The sequence below is a fragment of the Homarus americanus genome, unplaced genomic scaffold (genome assembly GCF_018991925.1).
Source record: "Homarus americanus isolate GMGI-L3 unplaced genomic scaffold, GMGI_Hamer_2.0 scaffold43895, whole genome shotgun sequence".
Lineage (NCBI taxonomy): Eukaryota > Metazoa > Arthropoda > Malacostraca > Decapoda > Nephropidae > Homarus > Homarus americanus.
This window is the reverse complement of record NW_024738072.1, coordinates 967,833-985,820: the sequence shown is the minus strand read 5'-3', so window position 1 is coordinate 985,820 and position 17,988 is coordinate 967,833. Positions and strand designations below refer to the sequence as shown.

Below are 17,988 nucleotides of genomic sequence, written 5' to 3'. Positions count from 1 at the left end.
ATCTCGATACTTTGTCCTGTAACTTGAAGGTATTGTATTGCCATTAATGTGTGTGTGTGTGTGTAATGATGCAACATTCATCCCATACAGTAAAGTGATTAATTTGAAGGCATGGTCTCTAGCTTGAATAATATGTATGGAGTGTTCATCTGAACTTGGGGATCAAATTCAGACTCTAAATTACAGTAGTCTTTTCACCTTCACCAATGGACCAAGCCATACACACACACTTCATTACCACCAATAACTTGCCCCACCATCTACTTATATACGCCTCTGCGGCAGCTCTCTTGGCAACGTCACGCTGGCTATGGTAGTCACGTGTCTGACTCAGGGGTTTGAAGGGGCCAGCGGCATCCTCTCCAAGAGGGAAATTGACCCCCAACCTAGCTGGCACCTTGAAGGACATCATCAACACCAGTGGTTCCATAATGGGCGTCCTGACACCATGATCACTGGAGCCATCATGAAGGTAACGTTAGTCACTTTCTCTCACTGCACGGTCTTGTATTTTCTCTTAAGTTTTCCTCCTATCTCCTTTGTAAACACAGCAAACAAGAGTAAAAGTTGAGTAAAAGTTAACTTAATAGCAAAACAAAGTAGAACACACCTATAACACTTTATTCCTGGAGTTATCAGCATTTTAAATAGTTATGATGAGTTAAGTCAGATCTTATTACCTTTAAAATATGTTTCACAGCTAAATTTCTCAAGTACATTAACTCAACTACAAAGAGTTTACAGGAGTGTCCCCTTACTCCAACAAACTCTGCCTGCTTGGAGAACTATCTTCATCATATCTACTGCCACTAACATTGTAACCAACCAGTCCTGCATAAATGTATTTGAATTTTTTTTTTAATTACAGATCAAAAATTTTAGTAGAAGGAATGAAAAAGGAGGTTGGAGGTCATACATCTTGGTCTTCCATCTTTGTACTTCTCTATAGAACAACATTCCTGAACCCATACCACATAATACTGTACTGATGGCATCAACCAATGGATTGTGCGACTTGACATTCTGAGAGAAATAGGAGGAAATTGTTTAAATAAAGCAGTTGCAGATGATAATAACCTTAGCAGTGTATCCACCACCCCACTGACAAGGTGAGCATGTGACAAGAATAGAGGAACCTTCAGCCTCTTGTCATCAGATTATATAGTAGTGTATTGTAGCAAGAGCCCCGACCATTATTGAACTGACGGAAAATGGTACAACTGGACGTTTCATTTGATTACTTTTATTGTTTAACAGAGAGAGAGAGAGAGAGAGTGTTTTGATGTGGGTAATTTCTGCTGCTTTCTACACTTATTGCACCACTCCCATAAACCTCCTCTTTAATGATTTATTTCCCTTGATCCATCTAAAGTATAATTGTCACCAGAAGAATAACACCGGTAGTCATCTATATAAAGCTTAGGGTTCTCAAAATTCATACATGAATTTATGAAAATATATTTGGAATTAGATCATTTATCTTTTAACATATTTTCTTTTATCAAAATAAAACAAAATATTTTCAGTAATAAGTGATACCATACGAGAGATTTTTGGTAGCATCTAAGAGGTCAGCAGCTTCGAGATAATTGTCAAACGATGTCTTGCGGAAGCCTGTAATGCTGAACGTGTTGAGTTGCTTCATCCACTTGGGGAACTTGTGCATACTCAATAATGCTTCCTCAATTTTATTTCTCAAATCAACTGAAAGTAAAGATAAAATCATTAATAATAACATCTCTAGTTCATGTTTAACAAATAATTTACACTTATAAATATATGAGAAAGACGCAAGAGGGTAAGATGTAAAAGAGGGTGTAGATAGGTAACGTAGCAGGTGTGAAGAGTTGAGGGGAACAGGGCTACACTGTTGGAGTAAGGAAAGTAATGGGAGCAAAGGAGGTCTATTTTCACAAGGCAGTCTGGAAGGCATCACAGAACAGATAAAAATGAGAAAAAAAACGACAGACGACTGACAGACTATATCACCAGGATGTCCTTACCTGGGAACTTGTTGTTGATTAATATGGGATGGGGTGGAAGTGGACCCCATGATTCCTGTAGGTGCAGCTCTGGTTCCTGGTAGTAATGGCACGTCAGATAGTTAGCCAGCGACAAGGAATCAACGGCTGACATTTCTGCCTTCTTCGCCACGACCGTTTCAATGGAGTTCATGTGGTTTCCAGAGGCTGTTAAAAAAAGAAAATAATATAAAAATACTTCTCTTTACACTTTCATCACTGTACTGTTTCTGTTATCCTCTTCACCACCGATCAGCTTCTTTACTGGACTGTACCTTGTATATCGGAGAAGAACGATGCATCCTCTCCCATCTGCTTCAATGTACGTAATACAAGTTTACTGCTGCTGAGGGAACCTTCGTGGGAGTACACAAATTTACATCCTCTGGCATCCAAGAATTCTTTCACTCGTTCCCTGAAAGTTATTAACAGACATAAGTGTGTTGTAAACAATGAGAGGAACTTGTGGTGCATGTATGGTACTTTACTGTACTGTGTTTTAGAGCAACAAACATTTTGATAATACACCACTACTGTAATAATAATAATAAAGTAATATAAAAAGTCAACACACAATAATGGGTGAACCTGAGCCTGGACATTTAACATAAACCCTCATTAGTGCATACTGTACTGTGTTAAAAGTTACTTCACAACATAACAAATGAAAGCGGACTTCTTTTAATGCTTGGGTCTCCACACACATTAAAAACCTTTGTTTACAGTCACTGCCACTTGACCATAACACCACTGCATCACTACGCTGGGTCCAAGTACAGTACATGCAGTTTATTCTTAACATTGTTGTGTACAGTATAACAAATATGATAGGGATATAATATAGTAATATCTCCAGCAGCCTGAATCCCTCATACCCGGAACTCTCTAATAGCCGGAATTGAAATTCTCTTGGAAAATCGTTCCCAAAGCCTGAATTTTCTTGAAAATTAAGGCTTTGGGAACAATTTCCTGAGGGGCACATTTTCCAAAAAATTCTGAGAAAATTTTTCCTATACCATGAAATTCCGGGGATGGGGTAGTTTTTCCAGCTTTGAGACAGCAGTCTCATTACCTGAAAATCTCTCATTCCCAGAAGTGCTCTGCATCAATTGTTCCGGCTAATGGAGATATCACTTACAGTTACAGTCCTGTACTGTACAGTATTACGACAACACTTTCCAAACTCTGCTGCCAACATCGCCATTCATCACACAGTTTTTAGATGAATTATACTTTTTATTTCTTACTAGTCAATAATGTGGTATCCGGACATCTATTACCCAAAAAAGTAAAGCTGTTCATTTTATTCGTGAAAATTACATTACAATTACTGTATTGTGCTTTACATCCCAAATCCAAAAGTTCACAAACCAGTTACCAGATGGTGTCTTTGGTGTTTTGCTTTAACTTGTGCCACAAGTTCATGAAACTGTCAAGGCAAACTTTTTGGAGTGAGAGTTGTGAACAATGTGCCAGAGAGTGTTGTGACGGCACCAGGTGTGAGCTCAATCAAGACCAGACTTGGTGCAAGTATAGATACATTCAGTAGAGTACAGTACATGCCCAGCACTTACCAACAGTGCGTAACGAGCTGATCAGTGGTGAAGAGGAAAAATTAAAGTAAGGTAACAAAACTGGAGTACTGTACAAAGTGCCTCCAGATATGTACAATCCTTATGTTTGGACCCACAGATCATAAGCATACATGACCACACACATACATAAAAGTTAATTAAACACCTTAATATAAACAAAACTTTCCACCACAAACAAGGCATCACTGACCCTGAGATCCCCACGCTAGGAATAAACTGTATTAATGGGTTAAGGTGCAAACCAGAACACAGTATAATCATGTAATCTGTACTCACCATCCAGAGCTGGACCATATAAGAGAGAGACACAAAAATACAGTTATATAAATATGATACATCACAGGATAGTAGCTTTCATCATATACATAACTACAGTACCTCTAACCTCATGAAAACACTACAGTAATTAAATCTATGTACAGTACAGTGTATTTGACAATGTAATTCACTACATTTTTCTTCATTTTTTTCTATCTATTGGTACACTTAAATCTGTAAGTAATTATGGCAGCTATATAGAAATGCCATAATATTTTTAATGTTTTTCATAAGTTCATCTGTAGTATAACAGTTATAGTATTGTTCAGCAGTGGATGAAGAAACTGAACACTTGGAGCCATCACCTCTAACCACAATACAATACAGTAAAAGCAGACTCAATAGTTCCAGTTAGCTAAATTAAGCATAACTTATACTAACCAATTTCTATAATGATTAATATAAGTATTCATTCAACTTGTAAACTAACTCCAAACTTGAAGACATACATACATAGTGTACATACTGTATATAACAAAGCAACTCACTTAACATCCCTGTGAACAAGAATATCAGTGTAGTAGCCCAGAACGTTGCCCTTCTTCGGGTGCTTTGTTACGGCTCCTACGGGAAGTAACTGGAAACTGCTCGGGCTGGACTTAAAATTTTCGAGGTAAGATGAAGTGGACACAAAGGCTGAAACACAAAAAATTGAAATAAATGTCTACAAACTAATATTAAAACAGCGATACAATATACCGTACAGTACAGTACACTATTTCAAAACCAGTACAGTACTGTATCGAAGTTAAAATGAGTACGAGAATTAGCAAATCTGCTGGGTATATAAACTAATATATGTACATGCTGTACTCCCAATCTCTCCTGCATTACCGAAGGGAGCTAACCAATAAGCTGTATGTACCACCCACTTGCCCTGAAACTGCCCAGGACTGCATGAATGTTAGCTGGACCAGACTGACACAAACCACACACTACTGAGCAAGTGTGTTCAGTACTGGTGAATATCACTGTAATATGGACTTGTGGTTCACCTCTGTACTGTTCTTGTGTACTAATTTATGTCTAAGGGATGTAATGCTTTTACTTTATACAGTTACATAGCTATATGGATAAAGAATTACTGTACTATCATTTTGCACTTGGGGTTGTCCAGCTGAATGTTTTTGCTCACTGTCTGAAAGTCCTTGTAAAGAATGCAACCGGTCTGCCAGCTTAGTTCAGAGTGGCCACGATAGCAGAGTCAGGGGCATCTGTTTCCACTACAAAAGGAATGGACTCGTCAGTTGAACAGACCATGGAATTTCTATCACTTTCTTGAAGCTTTTGAAGGCAGTCACTTCTTGGAGAGGAAATTTTGGGGCTTTGACAAGAGATCTGATTTGATCAGAGTAATGAGGCACCCACTGCAAGTAGTAAGAGAACATTCCTATCACACGCCTCAATGATGGGATACTTTTTGGAACTGGTAGTTCCTTTAAAGGGAGTAAGCATTCAGCATCTGGTCTCAGAGTTCCTGGGGGATATAGTGTAGCCCAGCAGATCTATAGATGGAGAAGAGATGATAGATTTGTCTTCATTGATGGTGAAGCTTTGTTTCTTGGCATCCTCAAGAAACCTAGATAGGTTATCATTGTGTTCCTTTTGGGTCATGCCTACCACAGTAATATAAGCATACAGTAGGTACCTTGTAAGTTATTGTTACTGATGAAATCATCCATAGTACGCTGGAAGCAGGCTAACCCATTTGTTACTCCAAAAGGCACTCTACAGAATTGGTACAGTTTGCCATTGGCCTCAAAAGCAGTGTAAGGCTTGTCCTCGTCTCTTATAAGTATTTGATGATAAGCACTTTTTAGATCAAGAGTGCTGAAGAAACTGTATTCGAACAGTTTTGTCACAAGGTCATCAATGCCAGGCAGGAGATATGCATTTAAATGGGTAAACCTGTTTATAGTCTGGTTGTAATCAACAACTAGTCTCTTTTTGTGGCGTTCATTCATTGTGAGAACTTGAGCCCTCCAAGGTGGTATACTAGGTTCTATTATGCCTTCAGACAACATCTTGTTAATTTCTCCTTTGATAAATGCCTGATCAACTTCTCCAAATCTTCTTGACTTGGTGACAATGGACTTACAAGGAGAGAGATTGGAAAATAGTGATGGTGGCTCTACAGATGCCATACTACAGCTTTCTTATTTGGCATATATCCATTCTGTTAGGGGCCCATCGTTTATGAGCACAGAACTCAAAAACTTCTTATGCAGCCATGGAGTGGCAATGAGCCGGACAACCCCTTAATAACCCACTCTGGTACCATATTGTCCACATAATCTACTGCTTCTACAGTGACTTGTAATTATCCCAACTACCATGAACTGTTATTCATCAGTAAAACAGATCCTTCAGTCTCAGAAAACACGATAATAAGGAAATTATTGTTTTGAATAAAGTAAAGTTCAGTACCATAATAAAATTAGTGCTGTATAACTACTGACAGTGACTACAGTAGCTACAGGGTATTCTACTTAATTTCTAAATTATTTGTACAGTAATTTTTAATCATGCATACTGTACTACACTTATAACTAACACTGCATTCACTGATCATACCTATATCAATATGAAGGTCACCTTCACGGCTGATGTCCGGCCCTCGTCTCCGTGAATTGTACAAAAGAATAGTCTCCAAGTTCAGTTGTGTTTCCAAGTACTCGGCTAAAAATTCAAAGTACTCCACGGGGACACCAGGACACATGTATGTTGCCAGACGCAGAGTGGTGGGTTTGTTCTCCATGTTGAACCTGTAATAAGGACTTTCTGGTCAACGACTAACATACAAGAAGACACATTTCATGAATTTATAAAACCCAATGTGAGATTGACCTGACCCCTCCCCCCTTTTTAGGAAGGTTCTTGGTCAGGTTTGATCTACAAGCTCTTCCAATATTAATGTGAAGTACAGGTATTTTAAAAACATTTAATTTGGCAGATTCACCAAAACACTACATCTTGTACTTGAAAATACAGTATCTTCAATAACAGACTAACTTGAATACAGTACAGTATAAGGTCAAGTTACCTCCCATCACACAATAAGTTACAAAACATGGGAACAGATTCTACTGTATATCATGTGGTAATAATTCACAGTCAGTTCATCTGAGGCCTTGTGTACAGTACCCAAGCTTAAGAGACACCAAACAAACCATCCTGGCTATGTTGATTTCATGACAGCTTTATACAAACAAAATTTATTTGATAAAAACTCCATTGAGTATTTACAAATTTGGTTCTTATTAATTTTAGTTCAAATGAAAGACACCTGCAGTTATTCACATTAAATATGCATAGTACTATTACGAGCACATTCAACTGTTGCTGGCAATCACTGATGAGACAAATTATTTCTGAAAGATGACACAATACATATTCCTGTTCCCGTCTTCCTTCACAACACCCATACGGTATCTCTGCTAACAGTACAGTATCATTTAAGCACAGGAGTCCAGGTTAACCAGTTACTTATCAGAAAAAATCTACAAGAGAAAACTTATTTCTTATCTGAATAATAACCCAAATGAGGTGGAGGAATAATATATTTTTTATTTTAGTTTTTTTTTCTTTCCTTGGTAACTGAGGTGTGGTGTCAGCATCAGTTTGTTGGATCACCTTTGCATGTTCTCAATTAATTGGTATTCTCGTAGATCATAAGCCGTTACAGTAAGTACGGTACTCTGTGATAACTCTTCACCATTAAATAAAGAAAAAAGTATCGATCTTTCTTTTTCTCACCTCTACAGTAGTTTCAACTAGGGAACTACCTCTTTCACGTTGGGACATACGATAGGTCCTGTAGTGGATTCCTCCTAAACTATTAATACCACTACAGTACCACACCATTCCACTTTACTTGCGTGGGTTAAGTTACTTATTTGATAATGACCTCAAAAAGATGTCACTAACCATAACATTGAAAAATAATAATTAAATTAGGTATTATTAGATGGTCAATTATGTCTTTTTCATAACTGATTTTTGGTGTGTTTTTAAATTATAAAGTTCTAGTGTAATAATTATATAAATTCTAGTGGTTGAACTTACTATGGATTAAAATGTGAATTAAGACACTAATTCTAATCCTGGGTAAATTTCATATTAAAATATACTATAATAAAGTTGCCCATCCTCTCTTTCTTGGCAAATACTTACACGAGGAGTGACGTTGCTCTCCCTTACAACACTGATAGTTACACTGAGTCACACTGGTTCACTCTGGCACCTCCACACCCACAAGTTGTTCTTTCAGTATTACCAACTCCCTCATATCCTCAATATTTCTCCAATTATTATTATTTTACACCTACAACTATACATATTAACGCTATTTGTATACATGAATATAACATTTAAATAATAAACTATAAATCTATATATTTCTCAATTGAATTAAATGATTGACATTGCAAAACTATGGAAAAACATCACAGTAAATTTCATCAGAGGTCATTTATATCAGCTGAGAGTCACTTCGTTTTGATGTCATTTAAATCTTGTTACACCACCTTTAAAGTATCTTATGTTCCAAGTGATATCATTTATTATAGGAGACAAGTACATAGTTTTCATTTTATATGAAGATTAATGGTTTGATATACGAGGGATTATATTTTTGCTTTTATTTGACTCCAAGGTAAGCCCAAGCCAGACCGTAGTATTGAAGGCAGCCAACCATGAGAAAAAAAAATATATATTTGATTGTCACTACATGTCATTTAAGATTATACCTATAATTATAAACTCATCATTATACATCTAATATACCTCACTGCAAATTATATCACAAATAGTATACTGTATTAAAATTTACTCCCGTCTAGTGGTGATTTAACCTCCAAAAGAGTGAAGGTGGCTGGTTGCCGGGGCCAGGCGATGACCTAACCCATGCCACAGGGCCATATTATACTGTCTTCCCCCGGGTCATCTAATATGTGCTGTCACTCAAGATAATATGACTTGGTTGAGAGGAGTATTGGGGGTAAAAGTTTTCTCCACCTTTGTTGAATCTGTATATATAATCAATACAAGTTCTTCCATTTTTACACCATAACGTTTGATGACGAGAAGATAAAGATGTGTAAGGGATAAAAACATAGAAATATTTTATCCAGACCAACATATCTACCAGTGATAATTATAGAACAAATACTGTAGTTGATAGAGGGTCCAATAGTGCAATGAAGATACAATTAACATGAATCCTTTGAGATACATTTTTTTAAGCCACCTTCACTTCTCCAACTTTGAAAAATCTCTCCCCATTTAAAGACAGGTGAACTTCGGGTACTACTGCAGGAATGAGCCGTAGTGCTAGATACGGTGCTAATTTGGCAGTGCTGAGTACTATAAACAGAGCTAAATGGGTAGTTTTTATCACTCAAGGCACAGGGGTGTTGGTCGTTTCAATACGTTAAAACATACATATTAATTAAAATCCCGAAAAAAATTAAACCATTTTGAGGGTACGACCTTATAATAAACCATTACTCAAATACGATTGTTAAGAATTGATAGCATACATATTTTTATAACTGATCTATACAGGCGTTGGTAAGGCCGTATCCGTTTATATCCTGAGGACGAGTTATATAAGAGCTGTTGTTAGGAGCGACCATCTCTTGATAGTCTCAGCTGGGAATATACAGTTAATATAATTTCTACATTTTTGTGTGTGTGTTATCGATTGTCCTCAATATATATGCAACGTAAATGTTTTATTCATTATAACTTCATACCTGACAAAAATATAAATATGCCCCATTTATTTCTAGACAATCATTAAATCCGGAAATGGAGCTATTCATAACCCTTGATAACACGTGATGCTTCAGAATTCCCAAGAGGTGTCAACCCCAACACAAGCATGACAGTGTATGAACATTTAACCTGAAGCAAACTCGATCAACCTTTTCTACAGGTATGGGTCTTTATATCTTATTGTCTTCGCCCCTTTATATATACTGCTTATTTCACGTAAATTTCGTGAGTAATTATTTGTTTTACCGTCCACAGTATTGCATTTTTTTCTAAGACGTCAAAATCTGAGGCCTGTGTAATCTTTAATGTAGCTTTGTATGATCCGTCCCATGGTGAATTAGGATACTTTAGGTTAATTCTGTTAAAATTTAAGATAAAACTACCTTCAAAACCCTAACGTTTGATAAAAATAAGTTGACAATCTATTATAAATTGATGTTACCAACTACATTACGTAGCCTTGAGAGTGGTTGTGCTTGTTGAGAGCCACGTGATAGGCCCGTGGCAGTCGTCGTTTATGCTGGTTGAGTGGTTAATATCACGTGTGTTGTGCGTGCTGCTCTGATATATGTTTCTTGATCTAATAAGGTGATAAAACCAAGATAGTGTCACATGGTGTTTCGTTCAACTGATTAAATTTGTTATCACCACTAAGGGTAACTGTGTACAAAAGGTGGACCCATAGACAAGTGTCATATGTATGCTTATAATATGTTACAGAGCTGTGGTGCACCCGGCCGTCAACATGCATTCCTCCTTGTGCTAACTCACGCCATCTTCACTCGCAAGCATAGTACAGTTTATATTTGTCAGGGTACGTCAGTCAGGGTGTTCCTAAATTAAGCTGAAGGAACTGTTGTCAGCGACTTGAAGTATGGGTGGTGGAGGTAGTGTGAGTGGTTGGATGTGATGTGGGCGGAGAAGACTGTTTGGCTGGCCAACACTCGATCGCCTTTACTTCTCAACTGTAAAGTCAGGTACCCATATACAACTGGCACACCCTTGCCACTATAACACAAGGGTGGTATGTAGGTTAGTGAGGCTGGCGGGACCAGAATATTCCATGGTTGGATTTTTATTTAGATTTATAAACTAGACAGCTGACCTACCCACAGATCTAGTGAGAGCCGGATCACATGGGTCCTCTGTTAGTGCAAGAGAAAGCCATCTTCAGCTGGGTCACACATGCAGGCTTCCAACTCGAGTCAAAGTGGTGAGAAACAACTTCAATAAAGGTGTACCTCCAACACCGCCCCTACAGCAACACAGTCGTTACAGAAGCGTAGTGACGTGTGGAGGCTTAAGTACTTCAGACTCCTGTTCTAGTCCCTGGACACACCTAAGAATAAGACTGGCCATCCCCAGCCAACTGCTGTCGCAAGTTCGTAAGGTAGTGCTCCTCGTCTACCCCAAGGTCACTTTGTAGTATTCTAACGACTTTGCTGTACTTCGACGTACTTTAGTCTTGTGCGTGTACATGTTACGCCATACTCTTTTACACTTTTATCCTCTTCACCTCTTCATACATTTATATTAGCCACTTAACCTGGACACTTAATGTATAACAGCAAGTGTTAGGATGTGAGAGTTAAGACAATTTTCATCAGGGCACCACACAGTAAGGTGTTTAATATTTAGGTGAAATACGCTTGGGTACCTAATCTTCACATGATCTGAAAAAGGTTCTGCCAAAAATAGGCTGAAAAGATCACCTGAGATATCTTTGGTGTGACCATCGATACTGTACTGTTATCAGTGTAAGCACAAGTACCTTGAGCAGGTGGTGTAGCAGTAGTGTAGTGGCGTAGGCTCAGTGATCGTCATCCAACTACGACATGGCCAGAGTGTGGGCCGCCTTGCTGCCAGGGGCGCTGCTCGCTGTATTTTGGGGGAGCACTGAGGCAGAAATTTCCCCCCTGGCTGACGACCTCACGTGTCCTGGGGAGCTCACCACCGTTCTTAGGGAGATCAAAGACGTCCTCGCTTCAGCTGACGGTAGCTGTGCAGGTAATATGCTTGAAGAATTTTTTGTGTTATAGCATTCATCATGCACGTTGGAGAACGACATAATAATACGGTCACGGAGTGGGGTGTGGGGGCAAGAAAAAAATTGTTGAGTCATGAACACTAGTCTGCCGTTATAGCAAAGTTTTGTTTGTTTCATCCGACTCAGTGTCTTGTGTTATCTCCTTAATCACTGGTGTGTAAACAGTGGTCCTTTGGTTCATATTCTGCGGCGCGCGATTTACATTTAAATTAAACAAATAGTTCTTGTAATACCTACTTTATATTCCTGCTTTTATTGTACCACAAAAACCGTTTTATCAGAAATTATCACGTAGATAGATAGAAATTATCATTGCAATGAATATATTTGCCGACTAGACATCAGCTCTGTCCTCTTGTTCCGCCTTAATACAACCCATGCTGTACTGCTTCCCTCCCTTATCATATGTATGTATATCAACTCCACTGTAAAGTATGTATATACTTATATTATAATGTAAAAAATAAATAAAATAAATATCGAAGTGATAAGCGTGGTAACATACTGATATGTTCTTATTACCACCATGTTATGTGTACTATTCCAGTTGATACTAAGTGTTACCTAACATTTCCATGAGATAAATGTACAGTATATATCAGGTGCCTACAAGAGAGGGCTCAGGCTCTCACTGGCTCAGTCATGTTAATATATTTTTTCGACTCTGTATCTGTGTTCTTCTAGCTAAATAAACTGTTTCAATATCAAAAGAAGTGATACACACGGAAAACATTGTTTAAGACATGTTGTGTACGGGTAATGGATGCCAGTCTGTCTATTGCACGAAATTAGTATGGTCACCACTATTGGGTCCTCGCTCACGTGCTAAGCATCAGTATTATAATATTTTTAATTATCATTATTACTCAGTATTATATTTCTCTTTATTATTATAATTAACATTAATATAATTATTAGTAGTATTTTGGATCACCTGAATATTCGCCCCCTGCTTATGCCACCTGAAGAGTAACTACCTTGATGAAAACCAAACTCCCCACCCTGGTAGAGTCATGGTGGCCAATCATCAGATGAAATAAGCTGGGGGTGAATCTTCAGATGATACATATTCTTATGATTACAATGTTTACTGACGCTTATTCAATTGTACATGTTACAGGAAACACAAGACGTCAGATATTTGGCAGCCAGACTGAGGCGATGACACAAGTGCTGCAACAACATAGTGAGGTGAGGTTGTGGGGTATGGGATGTTTGGTTCACACTCAGGATGGGATGGAGAAAGGAAACTCACAATGTGCTCTCTGTATACATGTTGTATTGTATGTACAATGCAGCTTGGTGCTGGGAAGGCAGCATGGTTACAAGCGTGATGTAGAGAAAGTTGGTTGGTGAGGGTGCTCAGAGGACTAGCTTGTGGGTCGCCATGCTCGCCGGCGGGAGCGAGGGCCGCCAGGCAGGAGGAGGAGGAGGATTTGCTTGCTGGTTGGTGTAGGTCAAAAGAGATAGTTCACCACCAGGTCAGGTCTTATATAGCGGAGGTAGGCGTGGCTTAATAGTTGACCTCCGTCATGTCAGGCGGCGCTGGTTGACCCAGACCACGAGGCATACACTGGGGAATTCGCGGGGTCGGCTAGCCAGCGACAAACAGCGTTTGTAGGGGAGAAATCCACTACAAGGTGACAGGCTGACAGCCCCCCTAGACTGGTACCCTGCCTCCCGTCCACTACACTTAGTACAAACTGTACAATACACAACCCTAGAAAACTGTAGCTAAGATGTAGGGGTTAGTGAAGTGACTGAGAGTAGACTCGGTGAAGAAACTATCATTATAATTCTTGTACAAAACAAAATGACACCACAAACGCAAGGTTTTTGATAAAAGCCCCTGAGGCATACTGCACTGTTATTCATCAATCATATTGCAACAATTAATTTTATACTTTTTTCGAATGAAATAACTGAATTAGGCTTACCAGGATTGTTCAGTTTCAAATTCACTGGACCCCTCCTGAAAGAGTTTATTTTACTAAGTGTACATACCTGTATAGCGATTAATTTTTGTCCATGCTGTGTACAGGTGGTACGGTCCCTGCTGGCCCAGACAGAGTCATTGAAGGAGACATTAACATCTGTAACTGGGGCACAAAGCGCCCAGAATCATCTCTTGTTAGCACTAAAGACTGAACTGGAGACTGAGAAGCAGACCAAACGAGCACAGAGGCGCACCATCCAGGACCTGAGGATGGAGTTTCACACCCTGAGGGAGGAGAGTCAGGTTGGTCTCTTCCCCGCTCTGCTGCTCTTACACTGTGGCGCTGTACTATACAGTACCAAGTGCAACAGTGATGTGTTGCCCTTACTTGTAGTAGATTGTCTTTACACTTACATGATTAAAAGTGATGTCTAAGTACAGTGCAGTACTGTACTGTATGTTCTCTTGGGTTTTCACTTTTTTATTAGATGTATATATATATACACATCTTGATAAAATCACACAGGAAAAGGGAAACAACGGAGCACCTTAGCTTTCGTCTTTATTCAAGACATCTTCAGGCAACTGGATTACATGGACAGAGAGAGGCTTAAATATACAGGGTGACCTTATAAAATATGAGGTCAGGTCATAATGATGTCATCCACTAATCCCCACACCAACACACACGAAGAGGAGCTTAAGAGAAGGGGGGTGACGTGACTAGTCAGGTCAGGTCAAAAATAAGGGACCCACTAATAACTATCATACATCTAGATTAAAGGTTTTCAAAGCATTTTTAACCTTGGGCCACTGACAAATAAATTTATGGAACATATTATCAGTTTTAAACTGACCATCACTAAGGTTTATTGATTTTAATTACCTTATGAGCTTTGGTGACCTTGTGGCTGACAGACGTGGCGGAATCACCTCAGACGAATGGAGGTGGAGGTAAAGGCTGGCCTGCAGAAGTCAGAGGTGGCAGCCCAGGAGGTCACTATAGAAGTAAAAGGGGCAACTGACCGCACCAACAGTCTGGGTAAGTAACACTCACTTAATAGTCTTGTTTAGCCAAGTAACACCAGGAAGAAACTTCTCTACTGTATAAATAATTTAATTTTCCTCATAAAAGTTTACACTCTGGTAAAGTTTACACTCTGGTAGAGTGGAACAAACCTGGTCCCATGTCGATGTTTTCTTTAGGAGGGCATTAATTAACCATTTTATTTACGCTGGAAAACGATGCAAGTCTACGGACTTGGCGCACCCTCATTCGCCCTCGCCAAGCACGAGCGTTCAAACTTTCGCCGGGCACGAAGGGCCAGCGATCACTTGTAGATAAGATACTGTACTGTACATTATCTTCCCCCGTCTTGGTGGGTTTCATCTTATTTTTCTCCATCTCAACGTCATCAATATGGAGATTTTGTTTACTATGTGATAACAAGTGTCTCATTTTTATTAGAAAAGCATCAATCCTTCTCAACTTTGTATTTCTTCCATGCAATTGGTCATAAACATCCCGAGAAGTGGGAACAACACACTTACCTTCCTGACTATTTTTGACAGGGACCCATTTTTTGTATTTTAATTATTACTCTTCACTCAATACTTCTGTGCATCTTTCTTCCCACTCTAAAGCTTCCATCAGTTTCTCATCCATACTACAACAAGACTTGGAATTTCAAAAACTGTTCCCAGGTCTCTTCAATTATAATCTATATTTTAATAGATAACTAACAAAATTAACAGTTTCATTGATACAAAAGAATGAAGTTGGAAAGTAGCCAAACTTATGTTTTCATGAGGTTATCTAATAAATAAGTCCAAAAGAGAGTTAGGTGACAAGGTGGAGAGGGACCAATAGGGAAGGTGATCCGGAGCATCCAGCGGAGCTTGCAGGGGCTGGAGCAGACAGTGAGCCGACACACGGCCGGCCTCACGACCCTCAGGAGGACCGTAGGCAGAAGACCTCAGCTTTCACCGGACACCACGTCATCCTCGCCACCGACTGATGCCCCACAAGGTATTAAGCAGGACTATTTATAATTATTACTAACACCAACATCTTGTCTCTTGTTTCTGACAGCAAGTGTTTTGGGAAGGTTGGGGGATTTTTATATTTGGTTATTTACTATACTGTACTGTATATGTTTCAGTGTCTCCATAGCCTATTAATGAATATACTGTACTGTATATGTTTCAGTGTCTCCATAGCCTATTAATGAATATACTGTACAGTACTGTAGTAATATTAATTTTTAGTATTATTATACAGAATATATGAGTGTACTGTACCTACATTGCCCCTTTAAGTTTTGGCCATACAATAAAAAAAATCTGTCTGGCTTGTCTCACTAACACTCAGTACGTTTTAACAGACTTCTATCTGATTTGTGTACATCAAAATAAAAGTTAATTCTGTCTTGTACAGTGTAGCTTTTACACGCTCTACAACCCCCCAAAATATTATTCAGGTAAAACTGTGGACTGTCCGCACCCATATGCACGCATCGGTCTGGGCTGCTTCACCGTCCACTCTACGCAACAACTCTCCTGGCAACAAGCACGGGACCACTGCAGGTAAAACACTACTATTAACTAAACGTTCACACAAAGACCTTCTCTGATAAGACTTGATCGTCTACTAAGATTTTTTTTAACCTAATATTTCAAGGCTTTATATTTAAACATCAAGTAGCATTTCCTTGTATACCAGAGTACAGTACCATTTTTTTTCTTTATGTCATCATGAGGAGTCAGAAGGACAATGTTCTTACTCGGGTGTCTGTTGCAGGGGTATCGACGGTGACCTGGCCAACCCTTTTGACTTGTACGATATAGTTCTTTTCCTTGACGATTCCTTCCCAGGTAAGTATTACAGGTGTATTTATCTAGTAATTTCCTTGCATCTCATTTATGATCATGCACCTCAGTTTAGGCTGCCCGGATGTTCACCATGAGCTCAGTTGACATAAACATGAGTCTCTCTCTCTCTCTCCAATGAGGTGAAGATCATAAATAATAAGTTAACAAATGAAATAATGAATATGGGGACTATACTGAAAACTGTCCTTGTGTCTTGTAAACTTAATACTGTATTTATAAACAAGTTAATCTTATTGAATGTGTCGTCTTATAATCCTGCCCTATCAGAATCTGTGTATTCGACCTCAGGAGGCTGGGGATTCTGGATCGGTGGAACCCTCGACACCAATGGAACTTGGCAGTGGGTGTCTGGCATTCCGGTCGGCACACAAGTGGACTTCTGGGGGCGGGGAGAACCGGGCGACGCTTTGGGCAACGATGAACGCTGCCTGTTCCTCCACGGTTGGTGGAGGTTCCGTGCCGGGGCAGACCCGTGCACAAGTGAGAAGTACTTCATCTGTGAGAAGAAAATTGATTTATAACCTTGACAACATTTTTGTTTTTCACGCACAATGAAGAATCCATTTTGGAGTCAGTGGTAACTCTTCATTTAAAAGCAGTATACATTAAATAACAAACCTAGATTAATTGTCTCATATTAATCAGCATTATAATACAATGTTATATGGAAATAGTACAGTTCTAACCTTGAGACATATCTAGGATTGTGTTGTCAAGCTTCTCTACAGTACATCAGGGGTAATCACAACAACATTCAACACTGAGAGGAGAAAACACCATCTTCTGAGCCACTGTGCATGTTAACCCATATTTTACTAACACACTACTCTAAGATTTGGCCACATTTACAAGTCTCTGTTTTCTGTGACCCATACCTAGTAATTTGATATATTTTTTATAGTTTTCTTGTTGTAATACTTGTAAGATATTCACCAAAAAGTTTATATATTTTAACAAAACTTTAAACAGTACTTATATCACATAAATTATTTTAAAAACACCGCAATTTCACTGTTTTTTTAATGGTCATTGTTGTAGGTTGTGCAAATGTGTTAAAAAAGTTTTATTTCTAAAATAAATGTAACCTAACCTTAGTGGGTATGAAAAACAGACCTAAGCAACCTAGCCTACCTAACCTTACTTAAATTTCCTACCTCTGGTGTATTAAACCGAAAGAACTTACTATGATATGATGTAATTTGGGGCATTTCTGGACGTGAGACGAGTCACTAGAGCGACCGAAATATTCCCACAAACAATTGTCAACTGTTTATGTTTCCCACCTCCTCGGGCACCTGTGTCTAGTGCGACCAACTGCCCAACCAGCGCCCACGGGCCTAAAATGTTCTTTGCTCTGCTTCTGGGAGACTTCTTTAGCCCAGAACCCCCAAATTATTTGTC

The 17,988-nt window shown here is 38.9% G+C and overlaps 2 protein-coding genes across 7 annotated transcripts; one reads left to right on the top strand and one right to left on the bottom strand.

Annotated features, from left to right (window-relative positions):
* Positions 1-1,442: 1,442 nt before the first annotated feature.
* On the bottom strand, positions 1,443-11,615 carry LOC121873670. 3 transcript variants are annotated; one of them, XM_042377343.1, is made up of 7 exons: positions 11,484-11,615; positions 6,509-6,699; positions 4,423-4,570; positions 3,893-3,901; positions 2,297-2,436; positions 2,004-2,189; positions 1,443-1,704 (listed from the first exon to the last, which is right to left on the bottom strand). In XM_042377343.1, exons 1-7 carry the CDS (start codon positions 11,534-11,536, stop codon positions 1,523-1,525), a joined length of 909 nt encoding a protein of 302 aa, XP_042233277.1. In that variant the 5' UTR covers positions 11,537-11,615; the 3' UTR covers positions 1,443-1,522. The 3 variants fall into 3 exon arrangements, with proteins under 3 accessions (XP_042233277.1, XP_042233279.1, XP_042233278.1); XM_042377345.1 differs by lacking the exon at positions 11,484-11,615 and adding an exon at positions 8,108-8,234; XM_042377344.1 differs by lacking the exon at positions 3,893-3,901.
* Positions 10,516-17,704, top strand: LOC121873669 (C-type lectin domain family 4 member M-like). Of its 4 annotated transcripts, none has more exons than XM_042377342.1 (8): positions 10,516-10,689; positions 12,880-12,950; positions 13,801-13,998; positions 14,614-14,737; positions 15,566-15,724; positions 16,176-16,281; positions 16,496-16,569; positions 16,855-17,704. In XM_042377342.1, exons 2-8 carry the CDS (start codon positions 12,921-12,923, stop codon positions 17,106-17,108), a joined length of 945 nt encoding a protein of 314 aa, XP_042233276.1. In that variant the 5' UTR covers positions 10,516-10,689; positions 12,880-12,920; the 3' UTR covers positions 17,109-17,704. The 4 variants fall into 4 exon arrangements, with proteins under 4 accessions (XP_042233276.1, XP_042233275.1, XP_042233274.1 ...); XM_042377341.1 differs by lacking the exon at positions 10,516-10,689 and adding an exon at positions 10,828-11,102; XM_042377340.1 differs by lacking the exon at positions 10,516-10,689 and adding an exon at positions 11,548-11,719 and having other exon boundaries at positions 16,876-17,704.
* Positions 17,705-17,988: the final 284 nt, after the last annotated feature.